We start from the raw sequence: 15,322 nt of genomic DNA on the forward strand, positions 1-15,322 counted from the left end.
TTTACTTTCAGGTTACAAGGTAAATTATAAGAATACTATCTAAATGAAATACATAAAATACTGAACTCAACTATTAATTATTTTGCATTTATCAAAATCAGACTAATTTGCCTTCTCAAGCTAAAGAAAGAAAAAACTTCCTGAAAATTTAGAAGTCTACCTATGGTAGACTGCTATTGTCCTGTCTTCTCTAGTAATTGAGTTCACACTGAATTCTAGATAGTTTCCAACTACAGGACAAATTCAATTTATAGGCACAAGGATCAGAGATATCCTTCACTTTTAACATTAGGTTTAACACTAGTAAAGGGAAATTATGAAACTTTTTTTTTTCACAACTGACTGAGGGGGAGGTCAGTCCCACTATTACAGGTCCTTTCTTTCTAAGAAACCTTTTCTATATGTGATACTATACTGTCATACAGACCTTTCCTCTAGGAAAAGTTGTGACTCAAAACATTCTACAAAGACTAAACACTGAGTCTCCAGCTAAGTAAACAGTACACCGTTACTTGAAAGTATATTCAAGTATCAGCACGTATGTTTTTATATCAGCAAAAAATGAAACGTGGGGGGAGACAAAAAACTTCTTTTCAATTTGGGTTAAGATGTGGGATTCTGAATTTTAGGCTTATCAGAGGACTGTCCTTTTCCTTTTTTAATTTGAACATTTTCTCTGAGTAACCTTGTTCATTTCTGTATACTGTCAACTCCTAAATCTACTGTCTGCAGATCCCAAATCTGAGCTCCAGAGTTGTAAACCCACACAACTTATTCCACACCTATGCTATATGAATCCCATACGCTTGCCTCTTCAAGACCTTGTTCCATCAAATTTCTTCACTCTTCCATCTCTTTAATTAAGCCTCCCACCCACCCTCTCCTCCTAAGATTCTTCTCATCATTACTTAAATATGGGTAAGTCTCCATCTCAAACCAGCTAGCAAATAAAAACCCTGTACCCACATGGCCCTCTATCTCTAATTTTTTTTCATTGTTTAATATCTTAAAGGAATTATCTACCCTGCCTGCTGTTTCTGTTCTTACCTCCTGTTCATTCCTTAGTCATTCCTTCACTCCACAGAAACACTTCTTAATAAGATCACAAGTGACCAACTTGTTGGCTTCATACATGAGAAGGGCAATGGGGTAAACAATGGAAGAAATAAGCTTTAATTTTCGTTCAGCTGTGATGTGACTAGGGCAACCAAACTTTCAACTGATTTTTCTCAACTATAAGACGAGACAATTCATTTAAATCCTGGTTATAACTCTCCTGAGAGTTTCACAGATATGTAGAAATTTAGCTGCCAAAGATGAGATGAGACCAGGGTATGCTGGCCAGATTCTAGGAGGAGCCAGGGTTTTGGTGCCTTGTCTGATTGGAAGCCTTAGTATCCTAAATATAAAGATTTGGGTACTGGACATGATTTCTAAGTCCACTTCCAAATCCAAATTCATTAAAATGAAATTCAAATGGCATTTTGAGAACTACAATCTGTATATCTGTAATTTCTTTTTGTTGTTTTTTTTTAACTATTTTTTAAATATTTATGTATTTTTTGACCATGCTGTGTGTTGTATGGGATCTTAGTTCCCTGACCAGAGGTCGAACCCTCGGCCCTTGCATTGGGAGCACAGAGTCTTAACCACTGGACCACGAGGGAAGTCACTATGATTTCTATCACAGACTTTCTCAGGTGGCTTTGAGAGTCTTTGAAGAAAGGAGCTATATGAGGGGAAGGGAGGGTTATGGTTGCCTGCCGAGGTAGAAAGGCTTGAGGCCCAGTTGGCTCCCTCAAAAGCACAGACTCCTCCCAAATAGAGTCCCAGATGAAACTACCAGAAATGCAAAGATGGACCTAAAGGGCAGGCTCAAGGGTAAATGATCCAAGTTGCCTCTGGCAAATGGCTAACATTTCCTGCTTTATTTCCATCCCATACTGCCTTACGTCAAAACTTAAAGAGTACTTGACCAGAAATGAGTAGGCTTATACGCCTGATCAGCAACTACATTTACTCAGCACACATGCCATAGAATTCATACAGATAGGCCTCCCTCTGCTTTGTTTTAAAAAATCCAATCAAACACTCCTTTGCCTTTTATTCAAACCTAGACTAAAATTGTTAAGTACAAGTGTGAGAGTCTGAGTGTGGTTAAATTTACAGAGCAGAGTGTTAAAATTTAGCTCCAAGATGAAAAGCGGGCCCCTACCAGAAGATGCCCGTGGATACCCCCTCCTCTGTAGCACATGCAAATCTGGCCACTGCATGCAAATATCAGAGTTGGGCACAAAAACAATGATACATTTCAATCAACACTCACCCTCTAGATTCTCCAGAAAGGAGGTGGACATGAGAGCTCACTGTGGTTAGGCCATTTCTCTGCTGAACCTGATGGCTGGTGTTCCAAGTCAGACATAAACTGGTCTGTGTCAAAGAAGACAACATCACTACTGAATGGAACAAACCAGAGGGTAACAATCTACTACATGCCCAGCTTGTTTTTTTCTATAATCAAGAGGAATTTAGTTTTCCTTTACCTGCCAGTCACAGCATAAAATGGTTCCCCACATTTTACTGGATAATATAAATACTGGAGTCCAGAGAGTTTAGGTAATGCTGATTTATTTTCTAAATTTAAAAGGGCAGTAATTTTTAAAAGTTACAGTGATGGTTTTCAGTGATTGTCAAGGATAGATTTAGTTTTCAATAAACTAGTTTCCAAATACTTGTCTGTGGCTATATCTTTTTTTTAATTGGCCGAGATGCGTGTCACGCAGAACCTTAGTTCCCCGACCAGGGATCGAACCTGCAGCCCCTGCAGTAGAAGCACTGGAAGCATGAAGTCTTAACCACTGGACCACCAGGGAAGTCCCTCTGTGGCCACATCAGAGTTAGTCGGGCACTTAATAAAAAATAAACTTCTGGGCTTTACTTTAGAGCATAGAATCAAAATGTCTAAGGGTAGGAGCCCAGAACACTATATATGCATAGGTAAATTTGCAGGTCATGGAGGAATGTTTTTTAAACTAAAGTTCACATCTATTAGCACATTATGAAATCAATAGAGCAAGCTGAAATCAGTATTAAAAAAAATAGAACAAAATAGATGATGGGCTACATTTTCTTTAATAAAGGTTAAGAATTGGCTTGTGAGACTTTCACATTAGTTGTATGTTTTTTGTTATGTAATGGATCCAGGCTATAAAACTTACTTATTGTTAGAAGTAGTCAAAATGTTTGAAAGTCACTGTACTCAAGAAGAGTCATTATTGTCAGTTTTGTGCTAATGGATGACACACTCAGATACCCAGCTAAAGAGTCCACTATACAATAAGGCAGCCTCCTTTGGCCTATAAAAAATTATTTTTGGCCTTTGCTGTATGAATTCAAATAAAAGGACATAACCTTTTATTAGTCTCTAGAAGAATGTTTATTTTATCATGGAAGAGAAGAAACTGTACATAATCTTTGTGAACTAGCTGATATCATACCCTCCTCTTAGGCAGATAAAAGAGGGAAAACCAAGGAGCAGCCAATCTCCTTGCATTCTAGTGAGTGCAAAATGCAGCCTCACTAAATGGCTCAAAAAAAAAAACACACAAAAGCAAGGAATTCTTTATGCTTAGGCCAAACTTCTCTGCCTGATGCTTTTTTATTACTAAATTTGAGATCACTCACCTAGTTTCAGGGATGACTTAAGCATTACAGTACCGCTAAAGGTCTCCCTTATGTGGCTGCCCAATCTTCACAACTGAATCCTTCAAAACAGACTCTATGGTCCAGAACATGGGATTCCAGGTAAATCAGCACATAAATTAGCAGAAAGAAAGAAGTCCAGGCCAAGATACACTGGGGACTTTTGTGAGTCGGCTGATACAGTGGTAATTTCAGATGGTACTTATGGAAACTTGCAGCCCTCAAGACATTCTTCTAGTTCCTCGAAACTCTGCTGACAGCTCCAAAGAACTGATTTATCTCTATCACAAAAACTTTGACCAGACATTTAAAGAATTAATAATAATCCTTAAACTCTTCCAGAAGATTGAAGAGAAGGGAACACTTCCTCTCATTCTAAGGCCAGTATCACCCTGATTATCAAGGCCAGACAGACACTACAAGGAAAGAAAACTACAGAATATAAATGAGAAAACATCCCATGTTCAAGGGCTGGAAGACTAATATTGTGAAAATGATACTACTACTTAGAGCAATATATATAGATTCAATGTAATAAAAATCCCAACAGTGTTTTTGCAGAAACAGGAAAACCCATTCTGAAATTCATATGGAGTCTCCAAGGACCCTCAAGAGCCAGAACAGTCTTGAGAAAGAATTAAGATGGAAGACCCATACTTCCTGATTTCAAGACTTACTACAAAGCTACAGGAATCAAAACAGTACACTGGCCTCAGGACAGACATACAGACCAAAGGAATAAAACAGCCCAGAAACAGTGCTCACTTTAGCAGCACATATACTAAAATTGGAATGATTACCGAGGAGATTAACATGGCCCCTGTGCAAGTATGACACACAAATTTGTGAAGCATTCTGTATTTTTAAAGAATCTAAAAAGAGTGGCTATATATATGTATAACTGATTCCTGTGTTGTACAGCAGAAACTAACACAACATTACAAACCAACTACACTCCAATTAAAATAGCCCAGAAACAAACCCTCACAATACATGGCCAATTAATTTTCACTTTCAAACAAGGGTTCTATTGGACATACACATGCAAAAGAATGGAAGCTGGACTTATCCCTCACGGAAAATTAATACAAAATTAACTCAAAATAAATCAAAGCCCTAAACATAAGAGCTAAAATTGTAAAACTCTTAGAAGAAGAAAACATGGGGCAAATCTTTACGACCATGGATTGGGCAATGATTCCTTAGGTATGACACTAAAAGCACAGGCAATAAGAGAAAAAAATAGATAAATTATACTTCATCAAAATTAAAAACATCAAAGAATCATATCAAGAGAGTAAAAAGACAATCCACAGAATGGGAGAAAATATATGCAAATAATTTATCTGATAAGAATTTTTAAAAATTAATTTATTTTTAGTTGAAGGATAACTGCTTTACAATACTGTATTGGCTTCTGCCATACATGATGGTAAGGATTTAATATCTGAAGTATATAAAGAACTCCCATAGCTTAACAACAACAACAAAAACCTAAACAACTCAACCAAAAAAAAATAGGTGAAAGATCTGACTAGCCAGGTCTCCAGAAAAGATAAACAGATGACCAATTAGCTCATGAAAAAGATATGCAACATCATTAGTCACCACGGAAATGCAAATTAAAACTGCCATGATACCACTTCACACCCATTTAGGATGGCTACTTTTTTTTTTTTTTTAAGTAAGTGTTGGCAGAGATGTGGAGATACTGGACCCCTCATGCACTATAAATGTAAAATGTTACAGGCACTGTGAGAAAAATACTAGTTTGGCAGTTCCTGAAAAAGTTGAACAAAGAATTCTACATAATCCAACAATTCTACTCCTAGAAAACCCAATGGAATTGAAAATAAAGACTCAGATACCTATACTCCAATATTGATAGCATCATTATTCACAACAGCCAAAAGGTGGAAACAAACCAATTGTCTTTTCAACAGGTATAGGGACCAAAAAAATATGGCATACACATAACAATTTAATATTATTCAACCATAAAAATGAATGAAATTCTGATATATGCTTTTAACATGCTGAGCCTTGGAACCATTACACTATGTGAAATAAGCCAGACACAACAGGACAACTATCATATTCTACTTGCATGAGGTATCTTGAGTAGGGAAAGTTATAGAAATAGAAAGCTGAACAGAGGTGACCACAGCTGGACTAGGATGAGATAATGAGGAATTACTACTTAATGCCTATAGAGCTGTTGCTTAGGGTGATGAAAAAGTTTTCTAAATAGACAGCAGTGATGACTACACCCAACTGTGAATGTACTTAATGTCACTGGACTGTACACTTAAAGTGGTTAAAACGGTTAAGCTTTACGTTATACATAATTTACTGAATTCTTTTTTTTTTAATTTACTGAATTCTTAAAATTTCAAAAACAAACTGGGTTTTCTCATGGGAAAACACTGTATGAAATGACTGAACGAGTTTTTTACAGCTCTATCATTAACTCAAAGCAACACCCAGAGGATTTTTAGTGTCAAGTTGTTCAAATAGGGTATCTACACAGTGGGTATTATTTATGGGAACTTTTGGCCTCTGGAATTATTCATCATAAATATGTTTAAGGCTGGATAGCCCATACACACCTCCCAGTAGAGTATTCATAAGAATCGTTGAATCCAGGTTAAAAGAGAACGTTCATTATTATCTACCTTCCTCCACTTCTGAGTCCCTAAGTGACTAAACACCTCATTTGTGACCCATCCTCATCATTAGCTATGCATTTGTTCATTTATTTAAATACAACAAACACTAGTAAAAGGAGCATCCAACAGGTGGACTAGAACACTGACAATATTAGCTGTGCTGCTCCTCCATACCAGCATCCTGATTCTCCCATTCAAGTTAATCACCTGAATCTTGCACTTATCTTTCCCTAGGAACTTGAAAGCAGGTTCATGTGCTTGTCACCTATACCGAACCACAATAGCTGAGGTCACATCTAGAGTCCCTGTTTACAGTCAAATTAGCAATTGCCCTACATTCAGGATCAGCATGTTACTGCAGAGCCTGCAAGTGGTAGTGTCAGTTTTCACCACAGCAGCAGGTCAGGCTATATTTAACGTGTACCCTCTTCTCTGCTGAAGAGCTGCAGCTGCGATTCTGTTAGTTTGTGAACAGACCAGGACAAGAGGGAACTGAGGGATTCTAATGGAAAGTTCTCATTGATTTCAGCTCAATCACAACTTAGAAGAACCTGCATTTAAAGGTCTAAGACTAGTTTAACAATATTATAATCTTAATTAAAAATGCTTAAAATACAGCTGTGACAATTTCTACATTTTTGTACTGATTTAATGTATATCACTTGGTCCAAATCTGGGACATGCACACAATAAAGCACAGAAATGTTTAGGAACAATTACAGTTCCAGGCACACAAACTTTAACACTGGAGTAAAAACTCAGCTGTAGCACATGCTTGTCAAGCAGCGACAATAGTATCAATACATCTAGGTAGCAAGGAAAAAAAGCAGCAAAGGAGTTTTGAACAATAATAATATTCTAACTGGTTGAATAAGTATATATAACAAGCCTTCCAAGGAGACTCTTTGAAAGAGAACATCAATTGGTAAAGGTTGGTATTCTGCTGTTGCTATTATCCCGAGGAATAAACCCCTCTGAGGAGGAAGCCACATTACTCTGAAAATGTTTGAGACTCACTTAAGCCTGGAAGATTAATGTGAGGAGCCCAAATCACTTCAAAATGAAACCAAAGAAGGATAATTGCAAAGTTTAGTCTTGGGTTCTAAAAACAATACATGTAAAAATTCCATGGAGGTAGGGCATGGGGTGGGGATACAAAATAGACATGATTCAGTTATGACTAATGACTAGTACTTATGACTCACTAAATTAACAGCAAGATGGAGCTAAGAAAATCCCCTGACCTAACACCAAACTGACAAAGTTTTCTGAACGAGGAAGGTGATAGCCCCAATCCATTTTTGAGCTGGCTAGAGTGTTGTCTTCTGGATATGGCACTATGAAAATGAACTAAACTCCAGGGTTCAGACAGAAGGAAACAAGCATGTTGGCGAGGCTGAGGGAAGGATGAAATTGCTCAAGTGTTTTTAAGACTTAGGAAAAGAGATAAAGATTCACACACATGAAGGATTATTACAGAAGAATGATTAGATTTATTCTGTATGATTCCAGACACATCAGAGCCCACACAGAACAAGGGCAGTTGGAACTTAAAAGGCCCTGAGATGTTCCAAACAGCTGGAGAGGAAGAGACTGACAGGAATATAATATTACTAGGGACAACAGAAAATGAATTCCAGTGTGAAAGAGGAGGACAGCATAGAGAGGCTTTAAGACATCATCTCTAATGAGAATCTAAAATTTTAAGATTGCCCTGGTCCCTCTCACAAACCAAGGATCTGCTGAGAAAATAGCATTTTCTCTCACCTGTTCTGCTGAACAGATGCTACCCTGTGGATGCTTCACATCCACAGTTTCAGGCCAGAGACTGATGAGAAACATGACTGCAAATACTGAAAAAACTCCTGGAGTTCTGAATTAGGAGCTCAGATTTGGGTTTTATTTATTTATTTTTCAGAGTTGGGTTTTACTCTGCTATTAAATCAGTGTTAACCTGGATGAATACCTTAAGCTCTGTAAAACTCAGATCCTCTACCTATAAAATGAGGGAGCTATATTATTTTCAATTCTGTAAGTCTTGAATTTCCAAGCTGAGGTGCACTAATATCTTCTCTATTAAATGTCACTGAATTTATAATGAAAATTAAGGTGTTAATGTCTGCATAACTAAAGGTAACAGACAAGTTTGAATGATTCTTGACAAATTCTATTTTAATTAGAAATCGCAAAAATAAAAAGGACATTTTATTTGCTTTAATTTGATTTAAAAAAGGGATAAATAAATATAAAACAGAAACAGGATTAATAAAAGTTATTAGGATTAGATGATAAATACATTTCTCCTTCCCTGGTGGCTCAGAGATTAAAGCACCTGCCTGCAACATGGGAGACCCAGGTTTGATCCCTGGGTCGGAAAGATCCCCTGGAGAAGGAAATGGCAACCCACTCCAGTATTCTGGCCTGGAGAATCCCATGGATGGAGGAGCCTGGTAGGCTACAGTCCACGGGGTCACAAAGAGTCGGACATGACTGAGCAACTTCACTCACTTCATTATTTAACTAGTATAACACAAATTTTTTAAAAAATTACTCATGTCTTCTAGTTGCAGAGTGAAAAATTACTCTGTACTTAATGCTTAGCACAATATAGAAAAGTTAAAATAAAACCTGAGCTCAAGTTAATTGCAAAGTTCACTTTAAGTAGTATACTTCCAATTATTTTTGGTATGTTTCATGGCTTACTTTTTTTTAATTACTCTACTTTATTAATACTTATTGTTAATCTCCTACTGTACCTAATTTGTAAATTAAATTTTATCATATGTATGTATGTGTATAGGATGCTCAGTCATTCAATCGTGTCTGTTCACAACTCCATGGATTGTAGCCCACCAGGCTCCTCTGTTCATGGGATTTCCCAGGCAAGAATACTGGATGGGTATTTATGACTTATTTTAAAGCTTACCAGAAAGTGGACATTTCAGAGTTCAAGGCCTATGAAATACATAATTGTTGTTTTTTAATGAATTTATATTAAAACTCTGCAGAACCGTAGGATTTTCTAAGCATCTAGAAGTTTACCTTCAATGGCAAATCTAAATAACGTAATCAATGAGTCAGTTGGCAAATATCAAAAATTCATTTTAGAGTTCATGTTAAGCACCAAAATGGAAAAATTATACATCTAAGATGTATAATCCAAGATATACAATCCAGCCAAGGTATACAATCCAAGATGCCCAGGAGTGTATTTTAATCCCCCAAACCCCTCTTTAATTATGACTAGCACCACTGAGCTCCTGTCAGGTCTCCAGACAGGTGGCAATGAGGGAATTCCGTAGCCAATCCTTATCCTCTGTGGGGCTACAATCTGGGAACTTTGCTTAACTGTGAATGGAACAAAACTGAAACTGCTTTTTTACTTGCCCTCATAGATCTCATTTTTCCAGATTCTCTGTTTCTGCAATACATCTTCACATATTCAAAAGATGAAACAAAATCTTCATAAAACCTTTCTAAAAGTTCCAATTTGCTGTGCCCCCAAATCACTGTCTGTAGTAAATTAGAAAGAGTAAATTCTAGTTTTGGTGTCTTTTTAGAAGAAAAAGTCTTCATTGGGAAGAAAATGAGCTGGAATATACCATGAGACCTGCTTAATAAATTTTGTATCTTCAGTGCCATTATTGAAGAGGTAGGTTATCACACTCCAGGTCTCATCCTATGTTTCAGGGACTAAAATTTTAAACACAAGCCCTGAAAGCAATACAAGTGTGACGAATCAGATGCAGTTGTGTACGCATATTCATGCAGTGAAATTCTACATATGCATTCTAGATAATATTCCACTATTCTCGAGGAACAAAAAAAAGCTTGGGGGATCCCATTAAGCACTCAGTTAGTTCTAACCATCATGGCCTGCTATTGGTGGGGGCAGCTGCAGTGCTGCAAAAGAAAAAAAAAAAAAAAGACTAGACTGAGAAGATCTGATTCCAGTCTCAGCTCTACAACTTACCAGCTATGTGACCTTCAGAAAGCCTAATTCTCTAAATGAAGCTATCTAGAGGATTCGGACAGAGCATGAGGTGACTGGATGGCATCACCAATTCGATGGACATGTTGTTTGAGCAAGCTCTGGGAGTTGGTGATGGGCAGGGAAGCCTGGCATGCTGCAGTCCATGGTGTTGCAAAGAGTTGGACATGACTGAGCAACTGAACTGAACTGAGACGATTTAGTTAAGAGTTTAATTAGATAACAATGCTATGAAAATTCTAGGTTTTGCTTTAGTTTATTATACCTTTTGTTTACACACAAATGACCTGGCCAATCCCCTTGGCACTTTGAAAGCCATCCTCTACTTGCCATCTGCCCTCCAGCCACAGATAATCATGCTTTCCCAGACACAGCTTTATGTTTCTGCTTCTGTTGTCTGATTTTCCCTTTGATACTCATTTTCTGATACTACACTTGATCTTAGCCAAAAGGTTAAGAAGTGATTGATCCTCAGTTACTGAAAAATATACTCACCCTCCAAGACTGGCTTAAATGTCATCTCCTCAAGGAAGCCTCTCTGAATCCTTCTCATAGAATCTTTCACATCTTTTTGCTGATCTCCTAATGTGCTGCTTTTATATCTTGGTTGTAAGTGACTAAGACCTACTGTATCATTGTATCCTCATGTACTAATATGACAGTAAAGCCGTGGTGTCAAGTCGGGGATAGGGGTAGGGGTTCCCACAATTTATCATTTTATTTATCTTTCTTTTCTCTTTTGCTTAAAATGTGGAATTTAACACCAGCTTTGCAACCAAGTAGTAAATAGCCTCTCCAGATGTATAAAGGAGAGGACTGACCTAGAGTTAACTTTTCAATAGATTACAGAATCAGAACTAAAATTCTATTTCCATATTTCATACTGAAAAAATATTACAGCTAGCTTTCACCGCATTCCTATTTAGAGTTTTTCACTACCATATAAATGATAAAACCAAGAATAAACTCTAAAATTATCACCTGAAAATTCTATCTTGGGGGAATTTTCAACTATTAAATTAATACCACAGAATCTGCTGTCCAATTTATGATTTCATAAAAACAGAGGTCTACACACCAACTTGTTACATTTATATAAATAGCTTCTTTTTATCACGGTGCCAACAGTTGTACCAGAAGCAGCAAACCAGTCTGGACTTGTACCATCATCACTATCTGACTCGGCAAGCTGGCAGGGCCACAGAGAAGCAGGTTCTTTACTTGTGAAGACTCCCCTCAAGGACAGGAACTCTACCCTGATGCATTTCTAGTATTTCTAGCATCTGACTCTGTTTCTTGCAAAGGGATGGGATTCTGCAATGTTTACTGCATTAACATTTCTGAATTCCATTCTCTAGATGCTGCGACCTCACTACATGTTCTGGAAGAAAAAGTGCCCAATAAAGCTCACATCTTCAGTTCCATCACAAATAGGTGGTAGATTATTATTACTCAAGGTCTTAGCCTTCGCAACAGATATAAGTGGTAAAATAGACTTTAAAGCATGTATGTTCATGTCTCTCTCTCTAGAGTAATATATTAACATATTTCTAGTAACAGCAACTTATTAAAAAGCCCAACCATGTGCAATAAACAATCAATAGTAACTTTCTCAAGACTTAAGAGAAGGCAGTTCCTGAATGGTCACTGCTTCAAGAACATAAAGATGAACTTACCATCATCTAAAGTGATGTCCTGCAGACCAATTGTAGAAAAATTAGGTTCCTGCTCTTCAGGTTCAGGTTTAATGTTCACAGTTGCCTCATCAGGTGGAAATGAAGCTGGATCACACAAACTGTGACATAATAAGGATGAAGGTGCAGAAATATTTCCCTGGCCTGTACTTTGTGCTTGAGTTGAGTGCTGTCCAGAATGCATTCTGGTGGCTAGAGATGGTGATGAGGCAGTTCCTGAGCTAGGAGACTGGTAAGGCATACGCTGCAGCTGAGGAGATGGTGGCCCAGAAAGTGGCGAATTAGCCAAGGGATGAGAGGCTGCTGGGGAAGCAGTTGTAGCAGTCCCTGAATGTGAAGGACCATACGTAATGGGTTGTAACTGAGAGGAAGGCTGACCTGTGACCTGATCGGCCACTGGAGAAGAAAGAGATCTTTGTCCTGTGTTTGAACAATGGTATCCCATTGACTGCAGATGAGGCAGGGTCTGCACAGAATGAGGTGTGTGGGCTAAGAGATGTCCTGTTGAGCCTGAATTTGAAGAATGAAAAGGTATGGATGATGGTGTTTGACAGCCAAGATTTATTAAATTAGGAAGCGTTGCATCCTGCTGAAACAAAACTGGATCAAATTCTTGACTAGAGGCAGCATTAATAGGAAGACACGTTGGTCCATTGAATACAACATTAGTTTGCATAGGCTGATAGGAAGACCCCATAGGAGGTGTTGGTGTGACTTGAAAAGGCTGGTGCACAACTGAAGAAGATATCATATGCTGTTCTTTACCAGCACTCTCATCCCTACACTGCAGCTGTGGCAGATGGGATGCGGTTACCATGGATGCATATGTTTGCTGGATGGGACAAACCAAGCTTCTCTGTGCAGAGAGTATGCTGTCGTGTAGGTGTCCTGTATCTGAAGAAGTCCTCTGAGTCTGGGCAGGATGAGGCAATGGCGGAACTGAAGACAAGTCAATCTCTTCTCTGTGTTCTTGCTTCATCAAAACTGAAAAGGAAGAGATTAAAGCAAATGTTATTACATAATACATAAAATAATTATGAATGGGCTTCATTCTAGGCTATACAACTATATCATACATTCAAGTCAGGGGTTAAAAACTCAAAAGGCTTCAGGGAAGCCAGATAATTTAAACATATGTTTTTGCTTAATATGTATGGATACCTCTGGAAAGATGCACAAGAAACTGATAACTGTTGGGTTTACTACTGGGAAGGGAAACTAGGTGAATAGGAGAAGACTTACTTTTTACCGTAAAAAGTTTTAGGGCCTTTTGAATGCTTTTCACCATGTATATATATTATCTATCTAAAAATAAATAATTTTTTTAAAACCCGAAGATCTTTATGAGGTAGAGATTATTATTACCCTGCCTCATAGATGACTATACTGAAGAGATTAAAGACACTAAGATCTCACAGCAGCTAAGTGATATCATTAGGTCTTGAACACAGGTTTTTCTGCCTTCTGATTCTTGTTCAGGTATTTCAAGTTTGGTTCACTGTGTCTACTGGTTCCTGATCTCTCTAATGTCTTTTTTCTTCTCCCCCTAATGTCTTGATGTACTTTTCTTCTGACTTTGGCAGAACTAGAACTCTGTCCCTGGACTATTGGATTTTTTTCATCTTTTACTTTGACTCCAACTCTGGTCTCAGGAAAGCCACAGTGAATCCTATACCCAGAGTCATATTTCTACATAAGGAGGGAGAATATCCAAGAAAGCCTATTCTCATCCTTTAATCCTGAATGGAACAGCTGGGATCCTTGGTTACATAAATGGTTGGTTATCATGTACTAAAAAGGACACCAAGGGACTGAAAACTACAGCATAACATCCACGTTTTTGTGTGTGATCTAATCCTTATTTCTACTTTCCTGACCAATATCTGGGTATCCAGTCTGAGAACTCCGCTCTACTGAATCAAGTGCATGTTCACTCTGCCACATCAAGAATTATTCTTTTGGTCTATAAGGAATTCAGACTCCAACATAACGTCCTCAATGCTGGTCTAAGGTAATTTATTCTTGTTTGGAGGGAAATAGTTAAACATATCTTACAATATCTACAATGAGACGAGTTTTGGAAATAGATTAATTCTACCTTTTGTATTATACAAGCTATTTCTCAAATCTAGAATGCTGAAGAACAGAGGAATCCAGGAGGAAAAAAAAGATCAACTGGTCTACTGGTTTTCAAACCATAAGAAGTCTTACACTCTTCTTCAAGTGATGGATATAGAATAGGATCCAAAGAGTAACAGCTCTGGACTTCCCTTTCCAGTGCTAAAAGAGCACCCAAGCCAGCTTTATTCTCATAAAACTGCTTTTTGCATAAGACTTTATTTGAAGAATATGTGCTGTGCTCAGTCACACCTGACTCTTTGTGACCCCCATAGACTGTAGCCTGCCAGGCTTCTCTGTCCATGGGATTTCCCAGGCAAGAATACTGGAGTGGGTTGCCATTTCCTCCTCCAGGGTATCTTCCCAATCCAGGGATCATACCCGTGTCTCCTACATTGGCAGACAGATTCTTTACCACTGTGCCTCCTAGGAAGCCCTTATTTGAAGAAGAAAACAATCCAAACAATTTGAAAATCACTGTTTAGTATTATATCCTCTTTTACAGAGGTTAGCCAGTAGATACAGTCTGTGGCAGAACTGAGATTTGATCTTCTGACTGTAAGGCATGCTCTTCCTCCCAATCAAAACAACCAAAATATAAAAGTCACTTTACCCAGTCAACTATTTAGAATACAGACTATACCCTCCCACAAGCAAAACATTATATGTGAGAGTTTGGCTCTAATGCTGTCTGAAAAATCCCCATGATTCCAAAAACCAGAGCTCAGATGGTATCCCCATGTACAAATAACTTCTGCTGGACTTCAGAGGGAGATACACTTTCTCTGGGGTGGGGGCAGGGTTCCCCACATTGGAAGTTCTGAAACTATTGAATACAAGCTGGGCAGAAGATCAAGTAGCTGAAACCTAGGGAAGGGCTGTGTGCTGTATTACCGCCTGTGGTAAGGTTAATGTGTAAATCATACACATATGCTGCGAACTGTCTTCATTCTAGAAAGCAATGGATTGTGGGACAAATAATACTAAATATAATCCCTAATTAAAAACAATTTGTTTTTAAATTAGCCACTTGTAGTTAATGATTATTCCCCCACTGGATACTGATAGTGGTCAGATCCATATTGTGAGAAAGTTGCCAAAAAGGAGGCAAATGAAGAAATCCTTTAATTAAAAATAAGCAACTTACA

General features: G+C 37.9%; 1 protein-coding gene and 1 non-coding gene across 7 annotated transcripts in view; one reads left to right on the forward strand and one right to left on the reverse strand.

Annotated features, from left to right (window-relative positions):
- Positions 1-15,322, reverse strand: part of NFATC3 (nuclear factor of activated T cells 3) — a 93,617-nt gene that overhangs the window by 10,479 nt on the left and 67,816 nt on the right. For 3 of the 6 annotated variants that reach the window (XM_020885028.2, XM_020885031.2, XM_070451110.1), the window contains exon 9: positions 12,039-13,040. In XM_020885028.2, coding sequence (XP_020740687.1) covers positions 12,039-13,040 — 1,002 coding nt within the window. Of the gene's footprint in view, positions 1-2,326; positions 2,431-12,038; positions 13,041-15,322 lie in introns of those variants that run through there. The other 3 variants (XM_020885029.2, XM_070451111.1, XM_070451113.1) reach the window with 2 other exon arrangements.
- On the forward strand, positions 4,460-4,567 carry LOC139030067 (U6 spliceosomal RNA). The gene has a single exon (XR_011482386.1). It is a non-coding gene; the product is annotated as a U6 spliceosomal RNA (small nuclear RNA).

The sequence above is a fragment of the Odocoileus virginianus genome, chromosome 20 (assembly GCF_023699985.2).
Source record: "Odocoileus virginianus isolate 20LAN1187 ecotype Illinois chromosome 20, Ovbor_1.2, whole genome shotgun sequence".
NCBI lineage: Eukaryota > Metazoa > Chordata > Mammalia > Artiodactyla > Cervidae > Odocoileus > Odocoileus virginianus.